General features: G+C 41.1%; 1 protein-coding gene across 3 annotated transcripts; it reads left to right on the forward strand.

Moving 5' to 3' along the window:
* The first annotated feature begins 3,669 nt into the window (after positions 1-3,669).
* Positions 3,670-8,808, forward strand: LOC307045459 (uncharacterized protein). Of its 3 annotated transcripts, XR_013809925.1 has the most exons (5): positions 3,670-3,751; positions 4,319-4,385; positions 5,102-5,204; positions 5,481-5,606; positions 6,005-8,808. XR_013809925.1 is itself a non-coding variant. In XM_079691138.1 (4 exons), the coding sequence occupies exons 1-4, from the start codon at positions 4,299-4,301 to the stop codon at positions 6,215-6,217; spliced, it is 546 nt and encodes a 181-aa protein (XP_079547264.1). In that variant the 5' UTR covers positions 3,825-4,298; the 3' UTR covers positions 6,218-8,808. The 3 variants fall into 3 exon arrangements, 1 of the variants encoding a protein (XP_079547264.1); XM_079691138.1 differs by lacking the exon at positions 3,670-3,751 and having other exon boundaries at positions 3,825-4,385; positions 5,464-5,606; XR_013809926.1 differs by lacking the exon at positions 3,670-3,751 and having other exon boundaries at positions 3,838-4,385.
* Positions 8,809-18,293: the final 9,485 nt, after the last annotated feature.

Raw genomic sequence — 18,293 nt, forward strand, 5'->3', positions numbered from 1 at the left:
GTTAGAAACTTGTGAGATTTACTCTCACCAATAAAATATGTTATTTGTACATGTTTTACAGTATGAAACATTAGCCAGGATCAGATGTATTTCTTGTTGAATGTATACCATTTGCAACCTGGTCCTGTTTCTCTGTTGGAGAGTTAGACATTAGCGCTGACTGCAGTGATCCCCGCAGTTTCTCCGTAAGAGCAGCAGGAAGTCAGGTTAAACATTACACATTGTACAGAGCCGAACTGTTCCCGAGAACTAGCGGCAGCTCTGAGTGACAACTTTCAGGATGTGTTCTTTGTAGCAGCTATTATCTACTGTTCTTACCAGCAGCACAATCCGCAGCTCTGAAAAGCACTGATTCTATCTATAAAGGATGTCCTCATGGACTCTCTTTACAGAGGGGTTTCTGAAAAGACTTTCACTGCATTTGGAAAGCAGGTGTTCTTCACGCCATTTGAAGACGAGCACAGCTTGTCATCTGGCTGACAGTGCTTGTTGTCGCAGACAGTGATAAAGCAGGGACTAAAAACGTCTGAAGTAACAAACCGAAATTATTAAGGGTCTCTATAGAGTGCCCACCTCAGACAGAGTCATGCATACCCAGCAACACATAGCTTTCATTGTGATTATAGATCGAGGGAGGCCCAGGGAATAAATCACAAGGTCAGTGAATGGGCTGTCTGACCTTTAACCTCGGGGCAGAGAAAATACTCTGCTCTATGTCCTGATGTCATCAACAAGTCATTACCGCCAAGGCTCTCAACACCTCCACCATCTCACCCTAACTCACACTGCTGGGCTGCTATTGGACAAGCCCCCTGGCCACATGCACCTAAAATCACTCTGCAGGGCGGCAGTTATAGTCTTGACCTTGGCTTGGTGAGGTTTTCCATTCCCCGCTCCCACATTTAACTCTGTTTATTGTTTCTCTGTCCAGTGGCAGCACAATAATTTATAGGTTATGGCGAAGTAAACAATATTGCTCCAAGAAGTTTTATTTATTCTTGTTAGTAACAACCAACAACTCCTGAGTTCCTTGTTATTCTGTTTCTACTCTGTGCTAATATTTGAGAGAAACTGTTTATCCGAGGAATATTTAGATGTTTCAGTGGTTATCATGGTGCAGCATGTGTGCCCCTTTGTGGATGACAAAGTTTGTTGAAATGCGACTGAGGCATTGAGGCAAAGCATATGTTTTCTTAAGAGACGATGAGGTGAGCTGAGGTTAACTATTTTGACCGTGAACGCCAATCTGAGGCCTAATTTGAGCTGAGCGGTCTCCAGAGGAGTCACCTCGTCACCAGGGCCCTGACCTTTGGCCCCCCTCGAGCTGCTTCTGCGCTCCATCCCGAGAAATAGATGGTATTAAGAGACAGAAAGTGACAAAGATACATGGCTTATTAAATGTCTCAACACCCTGACAACTAAGCTCTATGCACCCATGACAGCGCCACAAATTTAGAAATGCAAGTACAACTTTTCCATTCTTTTTTTCTTTGGGTGCATTTGTGCATACTGTTTCCTGAACAGTTTTCCGTACTAAGTAACAGAGGAGCGGTTGTGCAGCCTGACTCAAGGGCTTCAGATTGCAGCATGCCCACCTCCGCAGCACAGACTGCCAGATTTAAATTGTTGTCAACCACATTGTTCTGCACTTGCAAGTCCAAATAATGCTGTTGAGCAATGGCATCCTCTGAAAAACCCATCTCTCAGCATCTACCCCTTTTTTCTTCTCCCTCCCTCTTGCCCACAGCAATGGCAGAAACGTTGTAAAGCAGTGCAGATTAAAAACTCCTACAAGGCCTATAAAATAACCATGTACTTATGAAGGCACCTGGATAGACTCCTCTGCAGAAGTGAATACCCCTCAAAACAAAAGACCTATTGACTAATTCATTTATATAAAAGATTACACCTACACCAACCTTGGAGACTTGCCGGGAAAAGTCTTTACAATTCTGTCTTCATGTAAACAGACGTGCATGCCTCAACATGTGTCGACTAATGTAGACTTCTCTGGTTGGAAAACCGCACCGTACAAATAAATTAATCAAGCTGAATGCTACACTTCCTTTGAAAGCACTTAGCAGTGCGGGTGCCCCGTTAGTGCATATTCCATCAATCATGATCAAATCACTTTGGAAAAATGGGACCAAGCCAACATGGGGAACTGTTCCAACAGAGCAGCATTTGAGCAAAGACTGATGGAATTGTGAATGTGGTTTGTGTTAAAAAGTACAGAACAGCAAAGAAATACATCAGTGAGTTGAGATGTAATAAATTGTTTTTTTTTTTACAGGAAAGGCTTTGATTTAGTTTGTGCCAGTTATTTAATGAGGTATGGCTTTTAAGGGGTTTTCCAAGTAGCAACTGATGGCTTTTTTTTTAATTAATGGTTTAGAAATAATGTATTAATAGCTCATAGATTGGTGATGAGCCAATTGAAAGAACAACCTTTGAGTTGCAAGCTTGTAAAAAAAAAAGATTTCCTGAACTGTCAGTTGGTTTGTTTGCATATTTGTCAGCAGGATTGCAGCAAAACGACTCGCCTGATTTGAATGAAACTTGGTAAAAGGTTGAAGCATGATACAAGGAAACAACTTTTTTTGGAGCGGATCAGCATCACTTGGCCGATACACTCATTATTTTTCACTTATGTAAATGGTCTTGGCAGAGGTTGGCTGTCCTGCTAGTTTCCTTTGTGTTGTAGTTTTATTAATCAGGAAGACCCCCCCGATAGACCATGTAACTGCTTGTCTTCTGGAAAATAATTTCTGACTACAGTTCAAACTGAAGTAATAATTTACTTATATAAACTTCACTTATTGTACCGGGTTGGTAATTAATGACATTTTCGCGGATGATTCAGAGCTAGCTTTAAAAAGCAAGGACATAGATTTTATGCAACTTAATGCAACAAAAAGGTCCTTATTAATGCTTTAAAACTGATTTGTAAAAACATCTATTATTTGCGTTTAGTTGATAAATCTTATAAATAGGTATTGCACTTTAAAAAAGGTGTGTCTTAAGTGTGGTGCTGAGTCCCTCTACCAGCACAAGTGTCATTCCAATGGATTAAATCACACATAATATGATTTAAATGAAAGGCTTTAAAATAATAATCAACTTGTTCATTTATAATGTACTGGTTGGTATTACCTAATGCATGTTAAATATTAACAACTTGTGACAGACTGTTGTATTCTTGTAATGATATTCCTGGAAAACACACATCATCTATCATCCTTTGTTTGCTGTAATTAAATGAACAAGCAGTGCAGCGTAGCAGCAGTGTGGGAAAACCTCAGCTTGTAATTACTGTAGCAGTGAAAGTCAGGGAGACACACCTTGTAAACTGATCCCTGAGAATCCTGATGTTCACACTGAACGCCACTCCCTGTTTCTTCCCCCGACTGCACCGCTAATCTCGGCGGCGAAACTACCAGGGTGGCATGGGGTGGCAGCCGCCACCCCTGAAAAGGGGTCTGCCACCCCACCTGCCACCCCAGTCAAAAAATACCAACTGATGATTTATTGGATAATTATTATTAATATCGTTTTAAGATCAAAACAAATTCAAAACAATCCAAAATCGGTGTCAAACTGCAGAATGTCAAATTTGAAAAAGAAACTTGTTGGTGCACACCCCCCCCCCCCCCTCCCCCCATCACGAATGGTTGCATCCATATCGCAGAATCTCTTTGCCTTGACGTGGAGTCAGCGCAGACACAAGCTGTCAGATGGAGTCTGTTCACAGGTGGGTAACGTCGAAGTGTAATGTGATTTCGAAACGTTTATAATTCCTCATAGATGGAAGGCGCTGTACAAAATAAACTATTATTATTATTATTAGAGATATGGTACTAGTAACTGGTAGTTTCTGGATGAATATGCTGTGTTGTTATCGATTTCAGAATTAACTACCGAGTGATGAGGCTAGATAGCTATTATGTGGCTAACCCCTAGCTACGTTTTACCTCATGTCACGGTTAGCCACAAGATAGCTTTTGAAGCCAGTTCGGTAACTAGCTAGCTGGCGCTAGCTAACTGAATAACGTTGATAACTAGCCAGCTACTGGCAAGCCTTTGACATTTTGAACTGAAACCAAGTGATGTTGTGGCATTTCATATCATTGTAGTTCTATGAAACGTTCTTAACAAGTTTGCTATTTGGCGTTAGCTAGTATGCTAGTGGTGGCTAAGGCTAGCAGAATTTCTGTGTGTAGCATCAGAAAGGCGAACCTTAACGTTACATGTAAACTTTAATGTATGTTTAACATAAAAACTTTAATTTATGTTTGAATATGACTTGTTTCAATTATAGGAAGGCCATGTCGTCAACCACAAAGAGGAAGGGTGACATCAGGAGCTTCATCCTCACAAAGAAGCAGGTTAGTGATGTGAGGGAGCATGAGGGTCCAAGTGCAGACAGCCTCTGCCACTCGAAGCTTGAGGCTAGAGCGGGAAGGTTAGTTAGCTAGTTCAGCTGGTCCTCGTGGTATTGTAGCCCAGTGCTATATTTTCCTTTTATTTTCTTTATGTTACAAAAAAGCTGGCTAACTATTAAGGTGGCATAGCAGAGGTTGCTTATTTAAAGGAGTAAAGCATTTCGGTAATGCAAAATATGCATTAGGTAGGTAATTTCATTGATGCAGAGAGAAACCTTTTATTTGAAATATTTTATTTGACTGTAATCTCATTTAATATTTACATAGTAAACACTTTCTACTTTTATATAAAAGGGGGATATTTGTGATTTCATTGCATTTACTATAAGAGTAATGAAAGGTATTTTAAATTTGCTTAATTTAGGTTAAAATAAGGGATACACTACTACACTACAAAACTTAACATAAAATCGTATAGATTACCACATAGTTTGTGTGGTCAGTTAAAAGAACTTAGGAAGTGTCCCAGTTAACAATTTAGTTAATTACATTGCTACAGTATTTCTATTTTCAGGATTTCCACTTTTTGTCACAGCCCAGTAAATGTGATCTTATATTTCAATATACCACCACAAGTAGTGATATTTTAAACGAAGCTACAGTGCAGTAACATTAGGGCTAATGTATTATGTTAATGGCCTACTTTTTGTGTAAAATAGGCTACAGATCAGAAAAGAGCAGGAGAGAGCGAGCCCGAGGCAGAATCTGCCAATGCAGAGAGCCAGTTCATTGAGATGGAGGTGGAAAAGATCTGCGTAGCTGGTCAGTATGTTTTTGTTGTTGTGTTATGGTCCAGTTGTGTTCACTCCTTACGTTTGAGAAACTCCACTGCCGTTGGTGTGTGAATGGGTAAATGAGAAGCCATTGTAAAGTGATTTGGGTACTGTTAAATGCAAATAAAGTGCTATAAGTGTGACATTGACCATCAGGGTTATTATTATTATTATTATTATTATTATTATTATTATTATTATTGCTACCTATAGTATCTTATTTTATTTTATTTTTCTCCTACACAAAGAAAAAATACCCCAACAGAGACCTTGGAGTGCCTTGATCCAGAGCCAGAGCCTGAGCCAGAGCCAGAAAGTGTCAATGATGACTGTGCAGAGAGACAGTCTGAGACAGAAGTGGAAGATTGTGCAGCTACAGCTGGTCCTCATGGTATGTTTTTTGGTGGGTGGGGGGTTCCATTCAAGTGTTAGCTCCTTACGTTTGAAAAAAAGCTACCACAATTGGTGTGAATGTGTGTGAGAATGGCTTAATGAGAGGCCATTGTAAAGTGTGTTGGGTACCGTTAGTTGCAAATGAAGTCCCATATGTGCAGTCCATTTACCATTTGGATCAAATACATATATCAGCACAGAATTAGTGACATTTTATCAAAGCCACAGTACAGTAAATGCCATGTATGATTTGAATCAATGTAGATCAATCAATGTATCAATGAATCAATGTAGTTAATCAATGTATCAATGAATCAATGTAGTTAAATACATCTTGGGGCTTATCAGGGTAGTTATTATAGAGTAACTTTCCCTCCTTATTTTATCTTTTTCCAGACATTTCCAAACACAGAGGGGATGGGCCGACACAACCATCGCTGGAGAGCTTTCCCAAGACGATGCAAGGTTGTGCAAGGAGAAGTTTCCATGCTGACTGGTACAAAATGCATAACTGGGTGGAATACTCACAGTCAAAAGACGCAGCATATTGCTTTGCTTGTAGACACTTTTCTTTACCTAATGCCTCTAGGACTGTGTTTACCTCTATGAATGGTTATTCTAACTGGAAGAAAGCTACATTTAAGGACAGTGGATTTTGTTCACATGCTAAATCAGAGAGCCATGTTAATGCTATGTTTGCATGGACAGAGAATAAGAAAATGCTAGACAGAAACTCATCAATGTTAGGAATGATGGAAGAGGAGTCAAGTAAAAAAGTAATCGAAAACCAGAAATATATACGCACACTTGGTGAAGTCCTGTTGTTAACTGCCACTCAAAACATTTCCCAGCGTGGTCACCGGGAATCATCCGAGGCGGACAATAGAGGAAATTTCCTAGAATTGTTGGATCTCCTGAGCAAGCATGATCCGTTTTTAAAAAAACGAATGGAAAATCAAGCAAAAAATGCAAAATACACAAGTAGCCTGATACAAAATGAAATACTGCAGTGTTTAGCAGATATGGTTAAAGAGGAGATTATCAAAGAGGTTAAAGAGAGTGCACAATTTTCTGTTCTTGTTGATGAAACAAAAGATGTAAAGAAAATGGAGCAGATGTCTTTTGTTCTTCGGTACTATTATAATGGTGTAGTTCAGGAGAGTTTTCTAGAGTTTCAAGAGGCAGATAAACTGGATGCTGCCAGTTTAACAGAGAAGATCATTGGCTGTTTAGAGAAGTATGGGCTGGAATATAAAAAAAACCTAGTTGGGCAAGGCTATGATGGTGCTTCAACTATGAGTGGGAAGCATGCTTGTGTCCAAGCCAGAATAAGAGAAGTAGCCAAGCATGCATTCTACGTTCATTGCAGTGCCCACTGCTTAAACCTAGTGATGGTAGACAGTGTGAAATCTGTTCCTGATGCAAGAAATTTATTTTCATTGTTAGAGCGACTGTATATTTTTATGTCAGGATCTTATGTCCATCCTAAATGGTTGGATGTGCAGAGAGAGATGTATGATGGTCAAGTAAGGGAACTCTCACGTCTCAGCGAGACTCGATGGGCCAGCAGACATACAGCTTGTCGCAATGTCATGGATAGGTTGCCTGCTGTAATGCAAGTACTGGAAGATATTTCAGAGGAGGACAATCCGGACAGAGCGGTTGAAGCAAGAGGTCTACTAGTTCAGATCGATCTACATTTTATTGGATGTCTTGTACTATTTAGAAAGGTACTAAAGGACACACACTTTTTGTCAGAGATGCTTCAGTCAACACAGGTTGACCTTACTAAAGCTGTAGAGTTAATTGCGACCCTCAGACAGACTCTGGAAGACTATCGCAGTGAGACATACTTTGATGAGCTGTGGAATGAGGTACTAGCCACCTGTGAAAAGTCTGACATTTCAACGACTCACACCTTTAAAAGGGCAAGGCAAATAACACAAAGACTTCAAGGTAGTGTTATCATGTCAACATTAGGACAACACACAGAATCGGACAGTAAGAGGTCTTTTATCACCAAGGTATTTTATCCCATCATTGATTGTATGGTTGGTGAAATGAGAAGACGATTCTCTAGCGTAAACTGTGACATCATGCAGGGTGTCCAGGCCCTAAATCCATCCAGCAGCAGCTTTTTAAATGAGGAGGCAGTTTTTCTATTAGCAAATGCATATGGGTCAAATGTAGAGGATCTGAAACATGAACTGCACCAGACTAGAAGGTTGTTAGATCGACAAGCAACACATGGAAAAAGTCCGTCCAGTTTAATAGAATTTGTTAATTTTTTGGAACCATACAAGGAGGTATTCTTTGAGATGTTCAGGTTATGTAAAATAGCTGTGGTATTGCCTGTTACCAGTGCAGCATGTGAGAGGAGTTTTTCAGCTCTTAAACTGATCAAGAATAACCTGCGTTCTACCATGACTGAGAACAGACTAGCAAGTATAGCAATTCTCAGTATTGAGTCTAAACGTGCGAAAGATTTAAATTTGGATGAGTTTGTGAAGAGATTTGCTGCACAGCATAGCAATCGTCGCATACAGCTTCTGTAGCAATCAGATGATATATGTAACGGAGTCAAAAAACATTCTAATCTGCTTTGTATTTTTTTGGTTGCATTTACAATGTGAAATTTCATCAATAACTGATAATGTAAATACTTGTATATATTTTGTGACTTTAACACACACAGAAATTGTTCTCACAAACCTGTCTAACCTATTCTGTACACATGCACTCACAAAACACTTTGGCAGGCAGGCCTTTGAGGGAGGGCTTTGCTTCTAGGATAATGCTGGAATTTTGTAAAGTGCTGGGAAGTCCTCAAATTTCTAAATCATTCCTATGGCTTGATTTTGCTTTCAAAGTGCCTCAGATTGATTAGATTGAATTAACAATGTTCAACATTTTTGACCCGGGGGATATGCCCCGGATACCCCCCCAGAAGGCTTGCTTGGGATGAGCAACATTTCTGATGCTACAATAATCCCAAGGGAAACACTGTTTTAATGTACTAAAAAGTGGAATGCTCATGTATGTAGACCAAATATTGAATTTATCACACTTGGGTGTTGAAAACACTGTTGTATATGGGTGCATATAAAGTACAAAGTAAGGTGGGCTTCCTAAAAAAATTGCCACCCTACAATATATGCCTGCCACCCCTCTGCCACCCCATGTATAAATCTCTAGAATCGCCACTGATCTCGGGTAAAGCTGAAGGAAAAAGCTACCCCTCACTCCAAACACACACAAACACCCGTCTTACCCCGGCCCGGCCTCTCTACTCTCCCTTGCCTTAGCTACCCAGCACAAGCTGTCACTGCTTTCGTATGTCACTGTAATTCACAGTGACAACAAACAACTGGCCATGCTACACACTACCCATGATCCCACACAGAGAACTAAGGTTAGCATTATAGCTAATAATATTTAGCTATAATGCTCTTGTTATTCCAAAGGCCACAATGAGGGTGACAATCAATACGGTCCTGTCAGAGGAGTTGATAGGTTTAGCAATAGTTGGCTGTTGACCTTTGACCCCAAAGCATAGAAAAAAGACGGTAGTGTGAGGGGGGGGAGCAGTTTAAGTTTCATACCCCTTCACAGCCTTCTCAAATGCAGCGCTTAGTTTGAGGTTTTGTAAAAGTGTGAGGAGCATTTTCTTTCCCTGAGAGACCTTAAGTACTTACAAAGTAGACAAAAAAGCCAGGGAGGGAAACGGAGGAGCAAAGGGAAGAATACCAATAGGTAGGGAAAATGGAAATAGGAGGGAGGAGGGAAGGGTGAGAGCAACGAGGGAGAGAAAGGAACACGACCCCAGGTTCAGCCGAAGACAAGGCATAAATCAAAGATGGCGTGAAAAAACAACACCTTTGGGCTCTCTGTTTTGATATCCAACAGAGGGGCCAAATTGTTCTCTAGCAGAGCGAAGCCACTTCTGAGGCTTGATGTGCTAATACTACTGATCACTTGTTTATTTTGCATTACTCCGAAGAGCCAAATCAATCACCCTGTGAACATTAACCAGGATACAGAGAGCTGGAGGGCGGGAAAGTCTTTCAGGGAAAACAGAAGGAGTTCACTCACATGCAGCATGACAAACAGGGCAAACATTGAGTGGGGAAAGACCTCAACGTGAGAAGAACAGGCTCTTGAAATGAAATCTGGGTCGATTAATGTTTTTCCTCTGTTTGTAAATTACAACAATGTGGCTGCAGAGCTGATGTTTAGCAGTTTCATTATTTCAGTGTTAAACATCGTTCTCATCATGCTCTTAAAGCAGTTGTGTATGTGGTCCATGGTGCCATGTGTATTTCATTGCATGTCCTCTGTCACAGCCCCCAGTGTGTCTAGACGAGGGAAACTTATTCACCCTACTGCAACAGCACAGAGATGCACACAAGCAAATTCTCCCATCTGTAGCATGTTCCCTGTGGTCAGCAGTGACTGTCAGCTGCTGCAAACAATTACATCCAACAGAGAAGATGTTTAGCTCTGTGGTCATTGTTATTGTTATAAGGAACATCAGATTCTCTTTACCAGCATCTGTGTGCCAGTTTGTATGTCTGGCAGCGCAAAGCAGTGATATTCAACGAAAGGGGGCTTGTATTAGGGCGTCAACCATTTTCTATTTCACAAATGAACCTGATTGAACACAATAGCATTGTCTTTCAAAGGGTCCCTATTGTGCTTTTTTGGGTTTCCCCTTTCCTGATTGTTGTATAGGTTTTTGTGCAATGATCTGCAAAGGCTAAAATCCCAAAGTTCACGACAGAAGGAGTTTCACTCCCACATAATCTCCACCTGCCTGAAACGCCTTGATTGTAGTCCTTTGTTTACTTCCACCACATAGTGATATCACTATGCGACACTCAGGCTTCTATTGGCTCACACTCCAACACATTGTACATGATTGGCTAAGGATTGGGACCAAATGTTGAGGAACAGATTTCAAATATGAAAGAGTGACCATGTGTATAATAGGCCCCCTTAAATATGAATAAGTTGCCAGATAGCATAAACAAAGCATCAACATAGAATAATAAGGCTAGTTCATCAAAGAAGAGAGTGTCATTAAACTCAACTGAGCATCTGTATAATAATTTTATCTTAGAAATATTATTCATATTATGTTTATTAGCAGATCTGACCTCCTGTCATTTTTGTAAAAGTGGCCCCAGGGCAAGTCCATTTTGGTAACCCCTGTATGGAGGGTTTTGTTGGAACTTTAAAAAATGCATGGTACGGAAGTAAAATATTACTTATATGAGTATATGAAGTTGAGACTGGAGTAGGGGGTAAAGTAAAGGTAAATACAGTAAAGTTAAGTACAAACAAATTAGTGGAGTAAATGTTATAGTTTACAGTAGACAAGAAACAAGAAAAGTACAAGACAGTTGGCTAGAATAATGTGGTAGATAGAGTACAGTACATAGTATGATCGTGTGAGAGGATGGTTTGAATAAAGAGAGCAGTAAAGTCAAGTAGAGTAGGGTGGGCCATATCTATATTAATATCTTTATTATTCCCAGAGGCCAGTGGATCCCTCAGTCTGCAGAGAAAACAAACACAGTGATGACATATGAGTTCATTTCATTTCTTCTGCCTCACACTAGAAGATGGAGCCACCATCTGGCCGTCAGGCTGCTCGGCTGGAGGGTGCCCTGCCTGCCCATGGTTTTGGCGGGTGTCGAGCCATGTGTCCCCTCTGAGGGGGGCACAGGGGTCCTGGTGGGCCTTGTAGCCTGTGACCATGATGCCTGCTCCCCTGACCCAGAGCAGCACCCCTCACCCCGAACAAGACGCACGCATCCCAACACACACAGGCACAATACCAGGTCAATGGCCACTTGCTCAATCCATTAACACTCTGTTAGCTTTTATAGGAGCTTACAATGTTATGAAAAGCACGTGTCCAAAGGTTGCAATACAATGGAAAAGCTGGACACCAGATTTTCAATCCAGGTCTGGTAAAAGTTAGCGATACCAATTTACTGTTCAGGACAACAGGGCACAATTAGCAATCCTACATCTGTTAATCAATAGAGCCTTTAAACATAACCAATAGTGTTTCAAGATGGGATGAAGAACTGAATCTATTCCCTAATGCAACCTATGAGGATCTACGGAAGAAAGCCCAGAAACACACCACATATCATCCATCACAAATCATACAGACAGTGATTTGTGCATGTAGAAAAGATTATTCAGCTCCAAAAATTACATCAAACCGTATTTTATTTAAACCCACTTTTTTCACTGACAATCACAATAACAACACCATCTGAATCAATGTGTTCTCTGTGTTTTTTTTTACAAATCTGTCCTTAAATTACCATGAAATCGGTCACAGACATAGTATAAAAATAAATCGGACTGTACTAGGTGCATTAATCAATTAATAAATCCTTAAAAATGGAGCATGACTCAATAAGTATGTGAAGTCACGAAAGAAAACTTAAAACCTTTCCTCATCAAATTCAGTGATAATACCAATAGGGTGCTGCACCACTTCAAGTCATATGTGAAGAAAAACAACATGCCCCTAACTCCAAATGAATGAGTGCATGCACACAGAGCTGTAATTGGCCTTTGAGAGTATAAAAGCGGGTGTGGGCCCATCTGCCCCTGGTATCCAGGTCCCTCTGTTTTGAGGGGCCATGGGTGGGCAGACCGCTGCTGCCGTGGAGTCTGAATAGGCCGGCGGCTGAGCTAAGAGTGCTGTGTGCACACGGCCTCCATGGCTAATCTGCTAATGTATTCCAGAGGTCAGGAGGGTTTCGCACCAAATCAATGGAGGGATTTACATAGCTTTCCCCTGGAATGTGCTCCATCCACACTCTGCTTCGGGGAAAACATCCACCTCTGCTTTGCCAGGCTGCCCAATCTTCCACAGCATTTAACCACAAAAAAGGAAGGGTGGTGCAGTAAAGCAACTAGTTTACATGTCCACCGCAGAAAGACAGCGTCAGTTTTTCTGGGGAGTTATTTTGGGGCCACTGGCTCCATGTCCAAACACACACAGCCCCTTTGGTGTGAGAGAGTTCACTGAGATTACTGAGGAGTGATGTGAGATATATGGCCCAGCTTTTACATACGGGGGAAAAGGTGAAAACACAGCAGGGAGGGACGGAATAAAAAATGCATCAGAGCAGCGAGGGCCTTTATGTTGATCCACCGTTTTTGAACTGTATCCCCTGTAATCCAAACTGACTAAAGGGAGGCTTCACTACCTTGAAGGTAAAAGAAAGTTTAAAACCCAAGTCGAACTGAGGAAAATCTGTGTGCCATAAGCGTAGTTTATCTACTCTATAATATAAATCACCAAGGGTGAAAATGTTCAATCTGAACATCTCAAAGGTCAACTGAAATGGTGAAGAAAATGAAAGCAATGTGGGGTATAATGCTGCAAGCAGAAGGCACAGAAATGATTATCCCGGATGATAAATTCTTCATAACCTTGAACCTGCATCGCCATGTCCAACATGCGCCCCACACAGAGGGTTGAGTGGGCTCCCATGGTAAATATAAGAAGTATGTACGATTGAGCAAGAATGAAAGCACACTGTAGAAGGTTCTGGTTCTGATGTAGATATTGATCAACACTCCCTTTCTTTCATTAGTTGTGGCTGTAAATTAAAATGTGTTTGCAATCAGTCCTGTTACATAAGTGTAGAAAAAAACAAACTGAAGGCCCAGGTATGCTTAAAACCAGAGGTGGGAAGTACCTACAGTAGGACATTTACTCAAGTACTGTCCTTTGAGAAACTTGTACTTTACTTGAGTATTTCCTTTTAATGTTACTTCGTTGTTCTACTCTGCTACAATTCAGAGGTAAATGGTGTACTTACTGTAACATTTATTTTGTACCTTTAGTTACTTTACAGATGTGGATTAATGTTGTGAAATGTAATCAAGTGTTAAATCAGACTTTAGTTCCACCTGGAGTAAATTCACAAGCTACCCTCCAGTATACAAAGTCATTCCATCTAGCTGCACCTTTACCAGCTTTAAGAACACTTTAATGCATCAGTAAATATAATCAAAACATAAAATACATATTATGCTGAAAAGTGTGAATCTGAAGAATGAGTTATTTTACTGTTGGTGTCTAAGTATATTTAGATGCTAATACTTGTATACTTCTACTTGAGTAACATTTTGAATGCAGGACTTTTACCTGTAACAGAGTATTCCTACACTCTTGCACTACGTATTTTACTCGAGAACAAGATCTGAGGACAGCACTGCTTAAAATGATCTAGTTATGTTAAAAGTATTTTTGAGATGGGATGATGCCTTTCAAAGAATACTTCACCCTCAGCATGACCATTTGTATATCAATAACTCATCCTCTGTTACATTGAATTCTTGAAAAGGAAAAAGGAAAGAAACAGCTCTACAGTAAATGAAGTATAAAATAACTGAAACGTTTCTTGTCACAACAAAACTATATCAAATCATCTGTTTAAAAACTTGTACAACTGCAGTATAATCCAAGTCTACTTAAATGTAGTTACTGTATATGTTCACTGCTTCCCCAGTACATGCATTTTCACTTAAACCTTTCTATGTAACGCTCCAGCATAAACAGTTTCACACTTCCACAGCTCCATGGGAGGTCTGTGTTGTACGAGAGTTTTGCAAAAACAATGTTTTGTACAATAATTAGAGATAAAACATATATATATATATATATATATATATATATATATATATAAATCATCCTTTTGGGAGTGAAATATTGCTTTAAATAATGTTCCTGTAGAAGAATAAAGTCTCTCGATGATGTGCTGAGAGAAAACTAGTTTTTTAGTCAGATCTTCAGGGTAAATCCTGGACTGTGACTCTGACATAGACGCATTTATTGATAGCAGGACTTAGAAAAAGAGTGTAAATAAAAGGGAGGGAAAGTGGCCCCCAGCACTCAAAGTTCCTGATATGAGATCATTGGAGATATTTCCATCCCCTTATCTGCAGTGTGATTTATTAGAATATGTGTCGATAAGGTATTGTGTGCGTGGGTTTACAATGACCCCTCCTCACCTCTCTGGCCCGGCTCAGGTCATAAATAAGCCGGCCTGGATAGAGAGGAGGACACCCGAACCCAGACACACAGACGCAGCGTTCAGGGGCCCCGGCCTCAAATCCAGACAGCCCAGCTTGGACAAACCTCACTCAGACAAACACACACACACACACACATACACACACACACACACACACACACACACACACACACACACACACACACACACACACACACACACACACACACACACACACACACACACACACACACACACACACACACACACACACACACACACACACACACACACACACACACACACACACACACACACACACACACACACACACACACACACACACATAAAACACCGTGGGCAGAGGCCATGTTTACATTCTGCCCCCGGGTACGATGAAACAAAGCTTGCGTGCACTGCAGAAAGATTAACACACACAAACACACACACACATACACACACACACACACACACACACACACACACACACACACACACGCACACACACACACACACAGAGCCAGGGCGGCTCACTTTCACTGCTCTTAAACTCAGTTATAGAGGTCACAGGTCAAATTCATATAAACGTGTTCAGCCCCACACGCTTTGAACAGGAGATTGATGTTGTGTTATTTTTTTATACCCGACTCATTCTCAGATATGCTTTGTACAAATCAATATGGAGGGCTGATAAAAAGCAGAGTTGTATATACATATTGAATTTATAGTTCATAGATCTTTTTCAGGGATGAACCACAAAGACAGATACTGATTAAAATCTTTGCTCAAAATTGCAAATGTTTTAATCTGACAATCCCAGGCCCCACATTATATGCATAATCAGTTCTCTTAAATCATACAGTAAGTCTCACATACTGTTGAGATTCTTTAAAATGCTCTCCCTTTCATAACTCATGACTCCCTGCTGCTAACTTTTGCCATCCCTCTCTATCATCCAGCTGCTCTGTCTGCAGCCGCTTGCTTCTCTGCTGCAATGCTACATGATCTGTTTACCAACACTGTACTGAGCTGCTGGGCAGAGGAAGAGAAAAGACAAAGGGCTGTTTTTAAGGGAACCAGAATCGACTCGCACAGTTAACCCCAAGCTCAGAATCTGGCTGTGGCACAAAGGTGACTCAGCAGGTTTAAGAGAAGGAACATTGAAACACATTTTGTGCGTCATTTAATCTACAAGACTAGTTTAATAGCTTGACATGTTTGGAACTATACTTTTTTTGTTGTTGTTGCAGAAGGCAAGATTAGAAGAATTTGTTACCTTTGGACGGAGTCAGGCTAGCTCTTACCACCTGTTTCCAGACCAAGCTAAGCTAACGAGCTGCTAGCTGCTTGATCAGGACCCCTTGACGTCACTTTTCAACTTTTGATGGACTAGACTACGCATTAGACAAACATTTGGTACATTAGGTGCGTAATCTAAGCCACAAAGGGTATGTCACATCACTATTTGGTTTTGATTGGTCAAAAGAAATGTGATGATTTTCAGGAAACGATCATAGTTTGAGTTAAAATAAGTATGGTTACATGACTTACATGTTGGATGTTTCATGTGTGACTTAAGTTATGTGCGGCACCTCAATTTAATTAAGTCAGTAGGTTCAAATAAGTTTAACTTAATAAAATCTGTTCAACTTTTGTACATTAGTTACATTTGTCAGATTTACACGCAATACGTTGGTTTTACAAACAGCAGTGTCCTGTGTGAATGTCCTGTGTGCTCCTTATATTAAGGAGCTAACTTACTTCCCTTTTTTACTCCCATCATACGTCCAAGAGGCAGCCATGCAAAACAAAGGGGTACATGGAGTATCTTTTGACACATCCAACTGACCAAGCTTCCTTATTTTACAAGTTACATAAGAGCGTGAAGTTCCATGAGCGCCTGCGAGTTATGCTTCCTCTCATGTAACTCTTGGCAAAAAAGCAAATAAGAAACTATTCCTTTAAGCTGTTAAAATATACAGTTGAATCAATAGGACTTTCTTTTTGCATTGCCATCCCAACCAGCCAAGTTCACCCACAATTCCCTCTTGCTCATCAACCCCCCCCCCCCCTGCCTCTTGTCCCATGCCCCATCCTCTTCATTGACATGATCTCTCCATTCATCTGCCAAAGCGTTTCCTGTGCTCGGGGTGATGGGGGGTCAGCGGTTTGATAAACCCATAAAAGGCCCCCAAGTTACCCCATGAAGGCCTCGGATGGCCTCTGTCACCCGTTCCCACAGCCCGTCTGTCTGTCAGCGCCTCTGACTGACAAGCCCTGTCACCCCACGCCCTGATGTCCCGCCCACTCCAACTTCATCCTCCCCCGGGCAAAAACAAAACACATGCATTAGAAATCATACGGTCTGGGCCTGCCACTCACTAATATGACGGACAAAAGCTCCGGCCCCACGCTCTTGCCCCTTGTCAGTGCAGCAGTGGGGGAGGAGGGGAGGGGAGAGGGTGGGCACGGTGCCCAGTGACTCCACCTCGTCATGAACAGGGTCTCTTTCTGTCTTTTCCTTTGGCCTTCAAGACTCTTTGAAAAGGAAGAATGCACCATGCTAAATCTGCCCACAAGGGATGGTGGGCGGCGTGAAAAGAGTGACACTGATGCCACCCTCCCCCTGGCACAATGACACAGATGCCGCTGGCAGGAGGCGCAGAGCACAGCCCCGTGTCCTGCAACATCCCAGGATATTTAGTGTTTGGTACCAATTTGGCTTCAGAGTATCAGGCTCAGATTTGTTTTTACTTTTCAGTTCCTACCATAACACATGTTGGATGAAAAGTGGTTTATTTTTCAGGACACGAGGGAAAGATCTATTCTCATGTATATCCCATATCTCTAACACAGAGTGTACAGTACAAACTGTTCTGGAGGACTTTTCGCGATTGATCCCAGTAATTGAGCTATTAATGTACTTTAAATGCCAGCATTTGTTTCCCCCCCTTTCTCTCTAGATTTTGAACCAGGGATTTCTCTGTTTGTGGGCCACAACCCTATTACTTACCATTTTCCTTCATATATTAAACTTTTCTATTATGTTCTATAGGCCACTCTGTGGGTATCTGTAATGCCACAAATCACCAAGTGATAGGAGAAAGTTGACATTCAATTGAACTGTCGGAAGTTTTTAAATTGCACCTTGTATGACATTATAATCAGTGCAAATTAGCTGTGTTAAACCAATACAAAGTATTTTTGTCAGTGTGTATTTTTTATTAAATTGAAGGGTTTGCTTTAATAGGGAGGGCAATAAAATCCTTGTGACGGTTTTTGGTAACAATTTTTTTTCATAAGTTATGGTGAGGTGAGGTTACATTAGTATAATGTCCAGAAGAGTGTGTCTGTTTTATTCCATACTGTGAGACTGCTGATATTCCAATCTTACCTTGTTCCAAAAAAGATGCAGTGACTAATGTTCTCTATGAAGGTTTCTCAATTCTCTAATTTCCCCTCCCCGACTCCTCGAATCCTTGGTCCTCCGGTAGGGACCCGGAAATGGATTTCAGCGTGCCATGTTGAAGGACATCTCGGGTGTTTCTCAATGTCGAGGACGCTTGCTTGGTAGCACATGTCTTCCGAGTCACTTGCTTCAGAAGCGAGGCAAGAATCCTTCCTAGCCTCGG

Source organism: Notothenia rossii (assembly GCF_949606895.1).
Source record: "Notothenia rossii genome assembly, chromosome: 6".
NCBI lineage: Eukaryota > Metazoa > Chordata > Actinopteri > Perciformes > Nototheniidae > Notothenia > Notothenia rossii.